Consider the following 18875-nt stretch of genomic DNA (forward strand, 5'->3'; position numbering starts at 1 on the left):
AAATCCATATTGATACTGGGTGTTTATCTTTCTGCTTTTCCAATATAAGAATTCAAGAATATAAGAATATAAGACTGTCCTACTGGAGCACTTTTTCTGCGCACCACATTTGAAGTCCTTAGCACTTTAACCCATATGTGTGGCAATTTCTTCCCCCAACTTAAACTGTTCCTTTTGCTCTTCCAGCACGTTTGTCCTTCAACTTAAGTTGCTCCATCCTTTTCTGTAGCTGTTCCCCTTGCTCTTCCAGCCCATTTGCCCTTCGATAGTCATTGATGTGTGATTATTGCAGCTAAATCAAGCTCTGTTTTAGTGTATGCAGAATCAGAATCAGGTTTATTATCACCAGCGTGTGATGTGAAATTTGTTAAATAAAATAAAACAACAATAAATAAACAAGTAAATCAATTACGTATATTGAATAGATTTTTAAAAACATGAAAAAACAGAAATACTGTATATTTTTTTAAAAAGCGAGGTAATGTCCAAAGCTTCAATGTCCATTTAGGAATCGCATGGGCAGAAGGGAAGAAGCTGTCCTGAATCAGTGAGTGTGTGCCTTCAGGCTTCTATATCTCCTACCTGATGGTTACAGTGAGAAAAGGGCATGCCCTGGATGCTAGAGGTCCTTAATAGTGGACACTGCCTTTCTGAGACACCGCTCCCTAAAGATGTCCTGGGTACTTTGTAGGCTAGTGCCCAAGATGGAGCTGACTAGATTTACAATCTTCTGCAGCTTCTTTCGGTCCTGTGCAGTAGCCCCTCCATACCAGACAGTGATGCAGCCTGTCAGAATGCTCTCCACGGTAGAACTATAGAAGTCTTTGAATGTATATGTTGACATGCCAAATTTCTTCAAAATCTTAATAAAGTATAGCTGCTGTCTTGCCTTCTTTGGAACTACATCAATATGTTGGCACCAGGTTAGATCCTTAGAGATTTTGACACTCAGGAACTTGAAGCTGCTCATTCTCTCCACTTCTGATCCCTCTATGAGGATTGGCACGTTCCTTCATATTATCCTTCCTGAAGTCCGCAATTAACTCTTTCTTCTTACTGACTTTGAGTGTCAGGTTGTTGCTGTGGCACCATTCCACCAGTTGGCATATCTCACTCCTGTACGCCCTCTCGTCACCACCTGAGATTCTACCAACAATGGTTGTATTGTCAGCAAATTTATAGATGGTATTTGAGCTATGCCTTACCACACAGTCATGTGTATATAGAGAGAAGAGCAGTGGGCTAAGCACACACCCCTGAGGTGCACCAGTGTTGATTGTCAGCGAGGAGGATATGTTCTCACCAATCTGCACAGACTGTGGTCTTCCAGTTCGCAAGTTGAGGACCCAATTGCAGGGGGAGGTACAGAGGCCCAGGTTCTGCAACTTCTCAATCAGGATTGTGGGAATGGTGGTATTAAATGCTGAGCTATAGTCGATGAACAGTATCCTGACATAGGTGTTTCTGTTGTTCAGAGGGTCTAAAGCCATGTGGAGAGCCACTGAGATTGCATCTCCTGTTGACCTATTGTGGCGATAAGCAAATTGCAATGGGTCCGGGTCCTTGCTGAAGCAGGAGTTCAGTCTAATCATGAGCAACCTCTCAAAGCATTTCATCACTGTAGATGTGAGTGCTACTGGGTGATAGTCATTAAGGCAGCCCATATTATTCTTCTTAGGTACAGGTATAATTGTTGCCTTTTTGAAACAAGTAGGAACTTCTGCCCGCTGCAGTCAGAGGTTGAAAATGCCCTTGAATACTCCCACTAGTTGGTTGGAACAGGTTTTCAGAGCCTTACCAGCTATTCCATCAGGACCTTTTGCCTTGCTAGGGTTCTCTCTCTTTAAAGACAGTTTAACATCGGCCTCTGAGACGGAGATCACAGGGTCATCAGGTGCAACAGGGATCTTCATAGCTGTAGTTGTGTTCTCCCTTTCAAAGTGTGCATAGAAGACATTGAGTTAATCTGGTGGTGAAGCATCTCTGCCATTCATACTACTGGGTTTTGCTTTGTAGGAAGTAATGTCTTGCAGACCCTGCCAGAGTTGTCGTGCATCTGATCTTCTTCCTGCAACTGAACTTTGTGCGCTGACAGTAGACATTGTTGTTTAGTTTCATGCCATCCTGTGGGTCACCTGTTCTATGCCTAGTCAAAGCCTGCTTTGGAGTTTGAGAACCATTGTTTAATGGAAAGTGAGACACTTGTTGCAACAACATGACCTTCAAAATAACATGCTTGGTTCAATCATTGTAACATCCCCTATAAGTGCACTACAATTGTGATCAATGCTTGAAAACACCTATTTTGTCTTTTCTTCTTGAGCTTGGGAAGTAAAGAAATTAGCATGTGATGTTGCTAAGCAACAGCTTCACAGAGATTAGTCATGTCCTTAAAATGAGATTGTACTTGTAAGGCATTTTCTTTAATAAGATCATTAATTGATGGTATTAAATTTTAATTTTGTTCAGATTTGTTTCATATTCTTTTTGAAGACTTTTGATTAGATTAGCCTTAGCTTCAGCTTTAATTTCTCTTTTGCAAGCCCCAACTGCAGGGTTGTTGGCATCAATTCCATGCTTTGATACACTCATGTTACTTTCTCTAGTTGTGCAACTTGCAGTTAACTCTTTGGTTACCCACCGCACCAGCGATATTTGATTCAAAAATTGTAGTCAACTGTCCACACAACATCACCACTTAAACCAGTCCAAACAAACAGCCTTCAATTCAGACATTGACAAATGGAATATTTTAGCACATCAATAAAACAAAGTAAGAAACCCTGAAGCAAAGACTACATGATCGAGCAACGGTCCCAATGGATGGGTAGCATTGACCATTCAAACCACAAACACACAGCATGAATCAACAAAAAGTTGCAGATAATCCTACCGCAAGCTGCTCTTGTTTTTGACATGTTGTTCTCAGTGTTGTGATTCCAATTTTGCCAACGAGTCTGAGGCAATCCTTTGCCACAAACTGGTGTTTATTTGGTATAATTTTTTTTGTTGACAAAATGTAGCAGTTAATTGAAAACAAACCAAAACCACTGAGAGGCTAAGCCAGGGTAATAGACACTGTATGATGCGCTTCCAAATAACAAATTTCCAAATTGAAAAAGGGATGTTCGATCCTTTATTACGAAACCAGCAAAGACGAACAATCTTGTAGCGATCAAAAGCTAGCATTCAAATTAGCTAAGTAATGAAATTAGCAGTCAAACTAATGTATTTAAGCTAAATTAGCAATCGAGTTAGTATTCCAATAATGTCACAATTATCATTCTATATGTATTTAAGCATTTCAATTAGCATTCCAATAATGACTCAAGTAGTGGTCAACAAAATAATATCATTTCCATGGCTCACTCCTTCTGGCTAACAACAAACCAGCTGGAAATGCGAATATGTAGCTATACTCATTTGCTTCTACCATGCCCCAACTCACGTGACAGATTACCATAATGTGCAATAATTGAGTTGGAGTTTATAGCTAAGTAAGGAGGAATGCTGTGTGTTTAATAGTACTGTAATATTTGAATAATATTATAAATATATTGTTTGATTAAGCATTTTTTGTTGTTACATTATTCATTATGGGTTAAAGTTAAAAATACGTGAATTGTGGACATCCTTATACCACTACAACATACGCTCGTGCCTCATGAAAAGTAAAACTATGAAGTGCACATGTTATTTCAGGCTCCATGTTTTTCTTTTGATTAGTTGTATGTTTTGGAGTTACAAAACATAACAACCCTTCATCAGAAAAATAAAATCATCTTATTTCTGAGATATTCCTCTTCTGAGAAAGTCAATTCATATCAATCTGATTTTTAATAAAACTTTTTAGTCTGATTTACAACTTGTAAGCTGATGTAACTATTTGTAACCAGGCAAAATTAATAGGTCTCAATTCTCTTGTGTTTCTTGTACTGAATTATTATTAATCTTTGCTTTGTCAAATGTAGTCTTAACTCCGCCATGGTAGGTCCTAAACTGAGCTGTGAAAGGAGGAGGTTAGTAATCCCATTCCATAAAAACACAGAGCTACAGAAATGCCAGCAGTAGTTCCAAAGACTTCATCTCTGGAAGAGGAAAGATCTTCACCTACAAGACGTACAATGTCATGTGGTGACAGTGGAAGCAACAGGGCTGATTAACTTTCAGCCCAGGACTGAGGACTCTGGGCAAGGTACCATCAGTGGCCTATGCCCCATTAGGGGTGATGGGCTTAAGAAGAAGAAATCCGTCCTCTTGATAACACATCAGCATAACTAATCATATTTTCCTAATACCACATTAGACTCATCAAGTCAAAGTAATAAAACACTTGGTTTCAGTAAACAATGATAAAGGGTTTAATTTTTTTTTGCAATGTTTACAAGCTGGCAATTCATTTCATAATTAACACTTTGTATTATAATGTTCAACAATACTAAATAGCAGTTATTTATGTGCATGCTATGGAATCTTCAGCTATACAGCCCTCATGTCACAGGAAATTTTAAAATATACTGTCAGAAAAATCAGTTTAGTGCTTTACCATGTGGAAAAGGCAACAATGCTCCACTGTGGCAACTCATCTGTAAGTGCTGAAAGCATTTAATATTGAGTTACATAGATGCAGGGTCAGCAGAAAATATTCAAAATGAGTCCATTCAGAAAATAGACGGAATTAAAAAAACTGTACAAAATCAGTTCACTGGTTCATTGTTATTTAAACAATAACTGAAGAAAATTAAGGGGCTCTTGCTACTGATTAACAAAACACTGTTTCAATGTAATCAATATACAAAAAAAATATAGCATCCAAACCAATCAAGAATTTGACATCTTGGTAGAGATTTTCTAACTGGTTAATAATTCAAAAAGATTTTTTCAACCAATTTTTTTTTAGGAAAACGATTGTTTTAAGTAGTTTGTCCCATTTATCGCCCAAATTATAATTTTATGTTTAAAAATAAAATTTTGTTCAGTCTCTGTCACATATGGCACCTCACAATTTGTTAGGTAATAATCCTAGTGCATAATCTGCTGTGAATTCATTACAAACAAAAAGTGGGCACTTTACCCATGATTATAGTCACAAAATTAAAATAAGTGATAAAGCTATGAAAGCATGGGTAAAATGGTTAAGGGATGGAATAAGCCAAGGGAAATAACAGAGAAACAGATCATTTGGATAGCTGGAAGGCATGCATTTGTTGCTCAAAACTGAAGAACACTGTTTTTGTTGTAAATACCACTTGTGATAAATGAAGTTATATTGGAGTACAAGATATATTATGAAGTATTTTCTCACCAGTGACTGAATTTGAAATCAGGAAGAAAAAAATTAATACTTTTCGTCATGATTACCATTACTGCAGAATTAACATAAGCTTAAAATTTTATCTAACATAAGCTTACATTTTATTCTTCAAATTATTCCCAAATTAATGAAAAATAGGAATTAGATTCTATGACTAATAGACAAGTATGACAAATGGAAAAATAACATTTGAATAATTTCTAGCATTTCTGCGTCACTCCATTGCAGCTTGGGTATTTTTGTTGCTGCTCAAACCACAGCACTTTTCACAGAAAACAAAAAAAATCCAGGAGATAAATGAAAATAATACAAAGCCTTGCCATTCAGGATCCATTCTTGCATGACATTTTGTTGGTGAATTTCCATCTTCAGTCACAAACCGTAGGCATTGTATGCTTCATCCACTCACTTGGCAACATTCACGAGATAAATCTTATATCTCAGTGGAAAAGGAGAAGGAAGTGTCAAACTTCTTTTAAATTGTGTTTCGAAGGTTTATTTAATTCAACTTTTACTCCCTTTTCACCTGTAGCCATAAAGAAGTAAAATAAAATAAAATGTGTACCTCATTGCAGAAACTAGATAAGCAGTATATATAAATAAAATAGAAATTATTCCCTTTGCGCTTATTCTACTCATCTCCATTACTCCAACCTTCAAGCACAAGCAGAATGGCCTCAGTCATGAAACTGTCAAATGATTTAACTAGAAAGAAATACAATTCCACAATGCTGTTTTAATAAGATTATATCCTTAATAGTAGTCATAATTTCTGTCACAAAGTAACACTTCCAAGACTTCATGAGATTCACCACATAAACCTGACAGAGTTCTGACCACAATTACATTTGCATTTAGAAGAAACAACCATTTGTACCATTTTTTTTAAACTTGCATTTCAGTCAGAATATTCTGTGCTGATACTTGGGTCTTGCACAACTTAATTTGCACTTTGGAGTTGGAAAATCCTACATCTGCCTTTTTCAAACAAAAAGAAATAATAACCCAATGAGACATATTATGATAACAATGAGATATTATTAGGGAAGATCCCTGAAAACACTTTTCCCAAACCACAGATTGGCAAATGGTGCATGAAGTCACTGCAAATTTAATGACTGGGAAGTGAGGATTGCCATGAATCTTGAATGCTCACCTCCAATAATTGTATTCTTTCCACAACAATGACTTGAAGTCTTGTCTCAAGAATATATTTAATATCATCTTCATTTTCTCTTTACAAAATTCTCAGGGGAAACAATGAAGTATAAAGTAATGCAATAGTCACGCAATTTGTTGGGCTTGAATATCACTAACTCCAGGTCTCTCTTAAATAATACACCATTACGATTCAGGAATATATTGGCATTCCTTGAGCAACCCAAAAATTAAATCCTGCAACTTCCTACTCAATAAAAGATGTGCTAAGCTCAACACTAGGACCACAGAGGTGGTGGTCCACAAATACTTTCAGAAGGGTTGACAATTTCAATTATAACCATCAGCTAACAATCATAGAAACCATGTTTGTTTCTTGCACACAGTGACATTCTTAGATAAATTCTGATGATTCAATGTGATATTCCTTTTTATAAAATAACTTCCATATTGAACCAGCATCTGTGAATGTACACTGAACTCACAATAGATCGTCTAATCTCACATTCTGCTGTATTTAGATACTGTTTACTTGCTTTCAAAAGAAAATAAACTTGAACTGGAAAAAAAGAGCTGTCATTGTGACTGACTTGGAACTGAAACATCAATAACTATTTGTAAGAACAAATAATTAGATTTAGATATACTGAGAAGTAACAGGACATTCCAGAAAAAAAATGAACTCATGCTGCCAAATTGTACCTATTAACCTACTAACTCATACATCTTTAGACCGTGGGAGGAAATCAACACAGTCAAAGGGAGAATGTACAAACTTCTTACAGACTGTGGCAGAATTGAACCTGGGTCAGTGGCGCTGTAATATTGTTATACTCACTGCTGTCCCAATTAGCAAAAATCTTAAAGACTGATGACACTGAGTGAAAGGAAAATTGCTTTTGAAACTCAATCTGGTAGAGTTTTCATCGCAACTGCTAAAATATTATATTTATAATAGTTTACAATTTCTGGTCATTATAAAAAGTTATGAGGTGATGGACTTCCCTGATGTAGGGGAACAAACTTCTGATAGTGAATCAAAATCAAGTATAGTGTTATTCTGTCACTTTTCTCATGTATAAACATTATAAAACCAAAAGCAGGAGTAAACTGAAGTAAACCCTCTCTTGTTGCTCCCCATCTATAATTCCTTCGGCCCTTTAACTTTTCGACCATGGACAGCTTCAAGGCGATTGCGTAACCACCGACTGTGACTCCAGCCTTGAACTCCAGGCCGGGTCTTCACGTGCTGCGATTGCGACTCCCGTCTCCTCGTCCCCCCACCACCACTCTGCAATCCCCTCTCCCTCAGATCCCATCGTCAGCTCCTGGGCCCTCAGAGGCTCCATCTTCCTCTCACCCCAACCCTTCGCTCTCCACTGACACGACCAGCCTCCCTCCCCCCTCTGATCCCATCTCTCATCCATGCTGGGTCTTTACCATTCCCTCCAACCTTCAACTCTGAGGGAGAGTGCTCTGTCCTCAGTAAGGGCCTCACCTTTGTCCCCCTTTGCCCACACCTCAGCAAGTTCCGCGTACACCATGATGCTGAGCTCTTCTTCCGCTGGCTCCATCTCCGAGCTTACTTCTTTGGCAAGGACTATCCTACCCCCACTGATGACCCCCCTTCTCCCGTCTTCAACCCTCCTCCTCTTCATGGACACCCTGCTCTGGTCTTCTGCCTGCTCTGGATCTCTTTATTGCTAATTGCTGACGGGACATCAACCGTCTCGACTTTACCACACCCTGTTCCAATTCCAACCTAACTCCTTCTGAACGCTCTGCTCTCCACTCCCTCCACACCAATCCCAACCTCACTATAAAACCCGCTGATAAGGGGGGAGCTGTTGTTGTCTGGTGTACTGACCTCTACCTGGCTGAGGTACAGTGACAATTCTCCGATACCTCCTCTTATTTACCCCTTGATCATGACCCCACTAAGGAGCACCAGGTCACTGTCTCCCTTACCATCACTAACCTTATCAACTCTGAAGATCTCCCATCCACTGCCACCAACGTCATAGTTCCCACACCCCGCACTTCCCATTTCTACCTCCTACCCATGATCCACAAACCTGCACAGACCAGGTAGACCCATTGTCTCAGCTTGCTCCTGCCCCACCAAACTCATTTCTGCATAACTTGACACTGTTTTATCCCCCCTTGTTCAATCTCTTCCCACCTACATTCGTGACACTTCTCACGCTTTGAATTTTTTTCAATGATTTTAAGTTCCCTGGCCCCCACCACCTTATTTTCATCATGGACGTCCAGTCCCTATATACCTCCATCCCCCACCAGGAAGGTCTCAAAGCTCTTCGCTTCTTTTTGGATTCCAGACCTAACCAATTCCCCTCTACCACCACTCTCCTCCGTCTAGTGGAATTAGTTCCTACTCTCAATAATTTTTCCTTTGGCTCCTCCCACTTCCTCCATACCAGAGGTGTAGCCATGGGCACCCCCATGGGTCCCAGTTATGCCTGCCTTTTTGCTGGCTTTGTGGAACAATCCATGTTCCAAGTCTATAAGGGTATCCGTTCCCCTCTTTTCCTTTGCTACATCGACGACTGCATTGGTGCTGCCTCCTGCACGCATGCTGAGCTCATTGACTTCATTAACTTTGCCTCCAACTTTCACCCTGCCCTCAAATTTACCTGGTCCATTTCTCGACACCTCACTCCCCTTTCTTGATCTTTCTGTCTCCATCTCTGAAGACGGCTTATCTACTGATATCTACTATAAGCCTACAGACTCTCACAGCTACCTGGACTATTCCTCTTCCCACCCTGTCTCTTGCAAAAACACTATCCCCTCCTCACAATTCCTCCGTCTCCGCTGCATCTGCTCTCAGGATGAGGCTTTTCATTCCAGGACGAAGGAGATGTCTTCCTTTTTTAAACAAAGGGGCTTCCCTTCTTCCACCATCAACTCTGCTCTCAAACACATCTCTCCAATTTCCCGCACATCTGCGCTCACCCCATCCGCCCGCCACCCCACTCGGATAGGGTTCCCCTTGTCCTCACCTACCACCCCACCAGCCTCCAGGTCCAATGTATAATTCTCCGTAACTTCCGCCACCTCCAACGGGATCCCACTACCAAGCACATCTTTCCCTCCCCCCCCCCTTCTGCTTTCCACAGGGATCGCTCCTTACGCGACTCCCTTGTCCACTCGTCCCCCCCATCCCTTCCCACCAATCTCCCTCCTGGCACTTATCCTTGTAAGCAAAACAAGTGCTACACCTGCCCTTACACTTCCTCCCTCACCACCATTCAGGGCCCCAGACTGTCCTTCCAGGTGAGGCAACACTTCACTTGTGAGTCGGCTGGTGTGGTATACTGCAACTGGTGCTCCCAGTGTGGCCTTTTATATATTGGTGAGACCTGATGCAGACTGGGAGACCATTTCGCTGAACACCTACGCTCTGTCCGCCAGAGAAAGCAAGGATCTCCCAGTGGCCACACATTTTAATTCCACATCCCATTCCCATTCTGATATGTCTATCCACGGCCTCCTCTACTGTCAAGATGAAGCCACACTCAGGTTGGAGGAACAACACCTTATATACTGGCTGGGTAGCCTCCAACCTGATAGCATGAACATTGACTTCTTTAACTTCCGTTAATGCCCCTCCTCCCCTTCTTACCCCACCCCTGACATATTTTGTTGTTTGTTTTTTTCCTCTCTGTCTGCCTGTTCTCCATCTCCCTTTGGTGCTCCCCTCCCCCTTGCTTTCTCCCTAGGCCTCCCGTCCCACGATCCTTTCCCTTCTCCAGCTCTGTATCACTTTCGCCAATCACCTTTCTAGCTCTTAGCTTCATCCCACCCTCTCTGGTCTTCTCCTATCATTTTGCATTTCCCCCTCCCCCTCCTACTTTCAAATCTCTTAGTATCTTTCCTTTCAGTTAGTCCTGACGAAGGGTCTCGGCCCGAAACGTCAACAGTCCTTCTCCCTATAGATGCTGCCTGGCCTGCTGCGTTCCACTAGCATTTTGTGTGTGTTGTTTGAATTTCCAGCATCTGCAGATTTCCTCGTGTAAACTGAAGGCCTTGTTCATTTTTTAAAAATTGCTAATATAATTTCAAATCTGTGTAAATGAAAATAAAACTGCAAATGTATGGAGCTAGGAATTACTGAGTTTAAACTGAAACACATAGTTAAAAATAAAACAAAAGTACAAATAGTATAGGTGGGTTAGAATATCATCACTCACAAGTCAACAAGTTAAAATGATCAGTTAGGCTCTAGAAAGACCAATAGATGGGAGTATCCCATTTTCTGCTGGAAAGAGGCAAGAGAAACGTGTAGTTAATGGTACTGAAAGTAGACATTAATGCAATATCAGAGTGAAGCATTGGTCCCCAGATGGAGATCAGAGTTATAGAAATAGGTAGCGTCGCAAAGCAGAGGAAGAGCTTAGACCAATCGTTTAGTGAACTACTAACTCATGGGTACATCAGAGATAAATCCTACTTTGGTTAAAGAGTTTTTTTCTCCCAATTGCTATACATGTATCTGTGTAGGAGAAGTGAACATCATTTCAGTACACATTGTGCATTAGATCCGTACTGTACATAGACATAATATTTAACATTGTGTAACAACTCAAACAAAGAGCTTTTATAAAGCTATTGAAATAAAAATGTAATAGAAAAACATTAATGTAACTTTTAATTGATAATATCTTACAAGTTACATTCAGACTAGTAAAATCCTTAAAATTTCAGGTATGGCCATTTAACTTTAATATCATACACTGTTCTTTATAATAAGTGTAAATACTCAGATGACGCCATTGTACCTGTTGAATATTTGTCCTTAGCTCGTGTTCGCTCATCTGCGTCAAAATACCAGACTGTTATGGCGTACCTGAAATTTAATACAAAAGTAGTAAATTTTCCTCTATATCATCTTTATACAGGCTCTTCATTTTAACTCAAAACTATGAACTCAGAAATAATCCAGAATGAATAATCAAGGAAAATATTTTGTATGGATACTGATGGACAGTTTTGTTTCTAAACAGGAAGATTCAGTCCTTGGATAAATTTTGAAGTTCCTTTCTTCAAAATTGGTCTCCCCATTCCTTGTCCAGTATATCCTGATGAAGGGACTTGGTCCAAAATGAGACTTCATAGATGCTGCTTGATCTGCTGAGTTCTTCCATAATTGTGTGTTTTCTCTTAGTTAAGAAGACCAAGACTATACAAAATACTCCAGGTGTAGTCACCAAAGCCCAAAACAATTGCAATTAAACATCTTTATTCTAGTATTTAAAACCTCATGCCTTCTTAATCACTTGCTGTGTCCTGATGTTGACTTCAGAAACTTGAGCACAAGAACATCTTGGTCCCTTTGAACGCATCTCTCGCCATTTAAAAATCACTGCTTTTCTGTTTAGTGCATCATTTCACATCTCCCACGTTGTATTCCATCTGTCATGTTTTCACCCACTAAGTTTGTCATCATGATATTCTTTACACCATTCCTTCTATTCACAAATCCACCTGCTTTAGTATTGTTAGAAAGCTTACAAATACAGCATTTGTTTCCAACCAAATCATTGATATAGATCTATGAAAAGCTGAGACCCAAGTACCACTTCCTGAAATACCATTCTTCATAACCTACAATCGATTTCTCATTCATCTGCTTTACCTCTGATAACTAAATTTTAATCTGTATCAGTATAGTACCTGCAATTCCACGTGGCGCTACCTTGTTATTCAAACTTTTGTGCTAGATCTTTTTGAATATCTTCTCAAAATCAAAATATACACCATATCCACTGGTTCCCATTTATCTTTTCCACCTATAATCTTGTCCGATTAACATGCTTTTCCTTGCATAACTCCAAGGCCCAATTTTATTAGTCTCTTCAGGGCATTCTGTTATCACATCCTTCATTGTCGTTTGTTTTGAAAGGATTACAATATCCACAAACCTGATTATCTAGGTAAGCCGAATGTCTCTGCCTACTCCTGCCCCAATGTACTCGTTTCTTCATACTCCCTTGGTTCACTCCCTTCCCATCTACATCTGCGACACTTCTCATATTCTCAATCTCCTCACTAACTTTCAATTCCACGGCCTTGACCACCACATTTTCACTATGGATGTCCAGTCCTTACATATTTCTATCCCCCATTAAGAAGGCCTTAAAGTGATCTGCTTCTTTCTCAATAAAAGAACCAACCAGTTCCCCTCCACCACTAGTCCTCACCCTCAACAATTTTTCCTTTGGCTCCTCCCACTCTCTCCAGACTTGAGGGGTAGTCATGGTCACCGCATGGGCCCCAGCTATGCCTGCTTTTTCGTTGGCTACGTAAAATAGTCCATGTTCCAAGCTTTTCCTGATAATGCTCCCCAACTCTTCCTCTGCTACTCTGATGACTGCATTGGTGCTACTTCATGTACCCATTCTAAGCTTGTCAATTTCATCAACTCTACTAACTTCAAAATATTATCGGCTACCCGCTTTAAGTTTCAATTGATTTTAGGGTCTCTATTTATGAATGGCGATTGATGTTGTGAGTAAGGAATTCAAATGTGTACAATTTACTATGATCAATATCCATGACTGATAAGCTAATTCTGTATGAAAATAGCAGTTTTCTGTTCAGACTGAAGAACAGTTTGGGTGACAGAGGCCATGCTGATCTCCTTGTGCACAAGTAAAATAAAAAGAATGCTTGAGTCATAATGGTGCATGTGTTCTGGGCCCAGTTATTTTATTTTTATTATCAATGATGACAGTTACTTTGACACCAACCTTTTTGCTCATTTGCACTAATCCCATTTACCCATATGAGACCTATATCAATAGGTTTCAATATGTACATTTAATGTCAGAGAAATGTATACAAAATACATCCTGAAATTCTTTTTCTTACCTTCAACACCTTGCTTAATCACATGCCAGTCTAAATATCTCTTCAATATAGTTATTATATCCAATTCTATTACCACCTTTGGCAATGTATTCAGGTATCAACTACTGTCTCATACTCCTTTACAAATTTCTCCCTCTCTCCTTAAACTTATACCATCCTGTTTTTGATATTCCTACCTCTGAGGAATAACAGCAATTGTGTCTCTATACCCCAAGTGCCTCATATAATATTTTTGCACTTCTAAAAGGTTACTATTCAGCCCCCTTTCCTCCAGGGAAAACAAGCTCACTATATGTGATGTCCTCTAATTCAAATGACATGGACTCATGGAACAGTACAGCACAGAAGCAGGCACGTCGGCCCATCTAGTCTGTGCTGAACTATTAATCTACCCAGTGCCATCAACTTGCACCTGGACCATAGTCCACCATACCCTTCCTATCCACAAACCTATCCAAATTTCTCTCAAATGTTGAAATCAAATCCCGTATCTACCATTTCCTCTGGAAGATCATTCCAGTCTCATCACCCTCTGAGTGAAGAAATTCCCCCTCATGTTCCCCTTAAACATTTTACCTTTCAACATTAACCCATGACCTCTAGTTTTAGTTTGACCCAATCTCAGTGGAAAAAGCTTGGTTGCAATTATCCAATCTACACACCTCATAATTTTGTATACTTCCATAAATCTCTCCTCATTCTTCTACACTCAAGGAAATTTAGCCCTGACCTTTCTCGGTAACTCAGGTCCTCAGGTTCTGTCAACATCCCTGTAAATTTCTCTGCACTCTTTCAATCTTATTAACAATTTTCCTGTAGGTAGGTGACCAAAATTACACATAATAATTCAAATTAGGCCACTTTAATACAAGTTCCTAACACCTGTAAGCCATATATTTATCATTTATGAAGACCAATGCGCCAAAAGCATTCTTTACAGCACCCTACCTGTGACACCTTTCATACATCCAGATCCCTTTGTTCTACCGTATTCCTCGGTGCTCACCACACAATAGGTTTGTCCTCCCATGTTCAATGCCTCACAACTGTCTGCACTGAATTCCATCTGCCATTTTTTTTTTTAGCCCATTTGTTCAGCTGGCCCAGATCCTACTACAAGCTTTATAGTCATTCTTGCTGTCCACTACACCCCCAATCTTGGTAACATCAGCAAATTTGTCCACCATAACTTGCCTCAATTTCTCTCGAAAACCAAAGTTCTCCAAACCTGCTACCCTTGCCTTTTATTCTGACAGGAACATACAAATTCTGTACACTCAAAAATTCATTTTTTATGTCCTCCCACATACCAATCAAGCACACTTCTGTAAGAAACCAATTTGTCCCAATCCACGCTTGCCAGATCCTTTCCTTTACCATCAAAATTGGCCTTCCTCCAATTTAGAATCTCAACCTAAGGACCAGACTTATCCATCTCCATAATTATCTTGAAACTAGTGGCATTATGATCACTAGATACAAAATGTCCTCCTGCATAAACTTCTGTCACCTGCCATGACTCATTCAATAATAGGAGATATAGTACTGCACTCCCTCTAGTTGGGTACTCTATGCACTGATTAAGGAAACTTTCCTGAACACTCTTGACAAACTATCTCATCCAGCCATTTTACAGAAACCCTAGTCATATGAAAAAAGTGAAAATCACCTACTTATGTACAACCTTATGTTTCTTGCAACAGTCTGTAATCTCTCTACAAATTTGTTTCACTAAATCCAGTGAACTGTTGAGTGGTTTACAATATAATCCCATTAAAGTGGTCATCCCTGTTGCTTTAATCCTTCCCATTCTGTTATTAAAAAAACCAACAGAACCCTGGAATACTGAGCTGCAACCAAGTTTCACTAATGGCGGCAATATTCCTCTCTGTTCCCCTAACCAATGAATCCCCTGCCATTACAGCTTGCCTCTTCTTTCCACCTTTCCTTCTGAGCAACAGAGCCAGACTCAGTGCCAGGGACATGACTGCTGAGATTTTCTGCTGCTTGGTCATCACTCAACCCCCCCCCCCCCCCCCCACCACCCACCAAACCCCAAAGCAGTATACCTGTTGTTGAGTGAAATGGCCACAAGGGTATTCAAGCAGTGGCTGTCTATCCACTCCCCCGCCCCCCCCCCCCCGATAGTCACTCAGTTACTTGTATTTGCACCTTGAGTATAACAACCTCCCTCTACGTGCTGTTTCCCGAATGATTCAACTACATTCAACTCCAGCTCCAGTTCCTTAACATGGTCTGAAAGAAGCTGCAGCTGGATGCACTTCTTTTGCAGGTGTAGTTGTCAGGGACACTGGAGGTCTGCCTGCCTTCTTACATCCCTCAAGAGGAGTGGGACATTATCCTGTCTGGCATCCCCACTGCCCAATCTATGCAATAAGAAAGAAAGGGACAACAAACAAAGAAAAAAAACTACCTGCAGCCTACGCGCTTGTCGCTGAACCCTCTATGAGCCAAAGCCTGAACTCACCACTCTAACATTTACCCACTCCCACAATAGCTACTCTGCTTAAAGCTAACTTTCTTTTATTGACCCTTGCTAAGAGCCTAATTATGCATCTATTCAGGAACTGTGGTGTGCAGACTGTCCCAGTTGCCCCAGCTTGCTACTTTTGAGCTCTTTCATGCTATGCAGTCCAAACTCTCCTCAGGAACTGTGGCACACAGAATGCTGATGAATATGCTGATAAAGTGTAGCAATCAAAATTGCACATGATACTCTGGGTAAAGACATATCATTATTTTGTAAAGATGCAGCATAACGTCCCAAATTTTATCTTCAAGTAAAGTCAATTCACTTTTATTGTCACTTCGACCATAACTGCTGGTACAGTACATACTAAAAATGAGACAACGTTTTTCAGGACCATGGTGTTACGTGACACAGTACAAAAACTAAACTGAACTACGTAAAAAAAAAAACACAGAAAGCTACACTAGATGACAGACCTACACTGGACTACATAAAGTGCACAAAAACAGTGCAGGCATTACAATAAATAATAAACAGGACAATAGGGCAAGGTGTCAGTCCAGGCTTCTGGTATTGAGGAGTCTGATAGCTTGGGGGAAGAAACTTTGACATGGTCTGGCCGTGAGAGCCCAAATGCTTCGTAGCCTTTTCCCAGACGGCAGGAGGGAGAAGAGATTGTATGAGGGGTGCATGGGGTCCTTCATAATGCTGTTTCCTTTGTGGATGCAGTGTGTAGTGTAAATTGTATAAAGGAGAATTTTTTAATAAAAAGATGAGGTGCAAAAGGACTTGAGAGTCCTTGTGCAGGATTCCCCAAATGTTAATTTGCAGACTGAGTCTATGGTGAGGAAAGCAAATGTGATGTTAGAATTCATTTGAAGAGAATTGGAACATAAAAACAAGGATGCAATTTCAAGACTTTATAAAGCACTGGTGAGGCCTCACTTGGAGTATCGTGAGCAGTTTCGGGCCCCTCATCGTAGAAAGGTTGTGCTGAAACCAGAGACGGCTCAAAAGAGGTTCATGAAAATGATTCCAGGATTGAATGGCTTGCAATATGAAGAGCTTTGGATGGCTCTGTGCCTGTATTCACTGGAATTCAGAAGAATGAGGGATGATTTCATTGAAACCTATCGAATGGTGAAAAGTATTGACAGAGTGGATGTGGAAAGGATGTTTCCTGTGATGGGACAGTCTAAGACCAGAGGATACAGCCTCAAAATATAGGGCATCTGTTTAAATCAGAGATGAGGAGGAATTTCCTTAGCTAGAGAGTGGAGAGTCTGTGGAATTTGTTGCCACAGGCAGCTGTGGACACCAAGTTTTTATGTATATTTAAGGCAGAGGTTGATTGATTCTTAATTGGTTAGAGCATGAAGAGTTACGGGGCCAAGGCTGAAAGGAAAAATGGATCAACCATGATGAAATGGCAGAACAGACCTGATGGGCCAAATGTCCTAAATCTGCTCTTATATCTTATGGTCTTATAAAGATAAGCATGCCGTATGCTTTCTTCACCCTCTATCTACCTGTATTGCCACCATCAGGGATCTATAATCTTGAATCCCAAGATCCCTCTGTAAAGCAACATTCCCAGGCAGTTTACCATTTACTGTCGATTTCACTTACAAAAGCATCACCTTGCACTTGTCAGGATTAAATTCCACCCAACCTTCCACCTCGCTTATGTCCTGTTCGATCCATAAACAACCTTCCTTGCTATTTATAAAAACACAAAAAGCTTGTAAAAGGCTGGAATTTACATAACAAACAGAGAGATATGATTAGTAATTTCTTTGTACAATTTTGATATTCCCCCAAATGGTTATGCAAATTCAAGTCTCACACAAGCCAATATCAGTAAAAAACTGAAGGGTTCCTAAAAACTACTGAGCAGATACCAGCTTAATTAAGCATCGTCCATGACATTATCCTCCTGATAGATGCATCATATTGCACACACTCCTGAAATCAAATGTAAACAAGGGTTAAAAATGTGATCAGACTTCAGCTGCCAGTAAAGACACTTCATAGAACTCACCTTGTGGCATAAGCTGACTGTACTTCATGTGGGTTGCGTCGATCAGACCAAAAAAACAGGAGCCTGTCAAACTTTGGTTCAATATCAGCAAACTGTGATTTGCCTTCTGGAAAAATTCGAAGAATACCTCCATTCACCTATAAAGTAAAGGAAATATTCTATTAGCTGCATTAATTTGTGCATTTACTCTAAAACTGCAGGTGCTGGATACAAAGCATAGCATCAATAAATAGGAAACATCTGTAATACTTAAGTTATATGCAATGTTTAATTAATAACTACAAGTGACAATAGTGATCCAAGTATCATCAGTGCAACATATTAGACATAGGGATGGCATTCTGAAAACTGAATCCTTACACTTGTGATTGGGAATTTGTCAGAACTTTCCTCACTTGCTGGTGTGTTGGGGAAAAATAACTGGGACACCTGTTTGGTAGTCAGAATTTGTAGTTGTTTGTTATTTCAGAATTAAAATTGTTAAAATTTCAGAATTGAAAATTTGTTCATTCACAGAAAAATCACAGTTTTAGTAGTTTTGTATATTAATTTACTTTTCTACCTCTATTACTCCAGCCAGTAATCATACAAAAAGAGTATAGTGTGTCCTGGATATATTCAAAGAATAGATCAACAGAAGAAGTACACTTTTAAATTCAAACATTACAACTTGAATAAATGAAACTCCATACTAACTGTAATAATTTTCAGTGCCTGTTGAATGAAAGTAATTCATACATTGTTGTATTAAGAATGCATTTTGCTGAAATGACAATCCATCTACAAGTTTTGTTACTATGTACTGTGAAAGTATAGAAATATCTTATCAGTCAATGAACTTGAAAGGAGAACTAGATGAACCTGATGAAGCAGCACACTTCAACCAATAATTTCTGAGTTTAATCACATTATCTGACCCAGGATATAAGACAATAAGAAATAGAAGAGGAATAGGCCGTCCAGCCCATTTAGTCTGC

General features: G+C 39.7%; 2 protein-coding genes and 1 long non-coding RNA gene across 4 annotated transcripts in view; 1 reads left to right on the forward strand and 2 right to left on the reverse strand.

Moving 5' to 3' along the window:
* Positions 1 to 17967, reverse strand: part of ero1b (endoplasmic reticulum oxidoreductase 1 beta) — a 109169-nt gene extending 91202 nt beyond the window's left edge. Inside the window, exons 1-2 of the mRNA XM_073056663.1 lie at positions 17899 to 17967; positions 11275 to 11342 (exon numbers count right to left, since the gene is read on the reverse strand). Of these exons, the coding sequence (XP_072912764.1) occupies positions 11275 to 11310 (36 nt within the window). The 5' untranslated portion in view covers positions 11311 to 11342; positions 17899 to 17967. The remainder of the gene's footprint in view (positions 1 to 11274; positions 11343 to 17898) is intronic.
* The window catches only part of LOC140733395 (uncharacterized), an 83117-nt gene that overhangs the window by 9204 nt on the left and 55038 nt on the right, over positions 1 to 18875 (forward strand). The window lies entirely within an intron of this gene.
* egln1a (egl-9 family hypoxia-inducible factor 1a) overlaps positions 4338 to 18875 on the reverse strand; it is a 91008-nt gene continuing 76470 nt past the window's right edge. The window contains exons 3-5 of one of the 2 annotated variants that reach the window (XM_073056665.1): positions 17899 to 18035; positions 11275 to 11342; positions 4338 to 5840 (exon numbers count right to left, since the gene is read on the reverse strand). In XM_073056665.1, the coding sequence (XP_072912766.1) occupies positions 5779 to 5840; positions 11275 to 11342; positions 17899 to 18035 (267 nt within the window). In that variant the 3' untranslated portion in view covers positions 4338 to 5778. Of the gene's footprint in view, positions 5841 to 10672; positions 10755 to 11274; positions 11343 to 17898; positions 18036 to 18875 lie in introns of those variants that run through there. The other variant, XM_073056666.1, reaches the window with a different exon arrangement.

The sequence above is a fragment of the Hemitrygon akajei genome, chromosome 9 (genome assembly GCF_048418815.1).
Source record: "Hemitrygon akajei chromosome 9, sHemAka1.3, whole genome shotgun sequence".
In the NCBI taxonomy this organism is placed as follows: Eukaryota; Metazoa; Chordata; class Chondrichthyes; order Myliobatiformes; family Dasyatidae; genus Hemitrygon; species Hemitrygon akajei.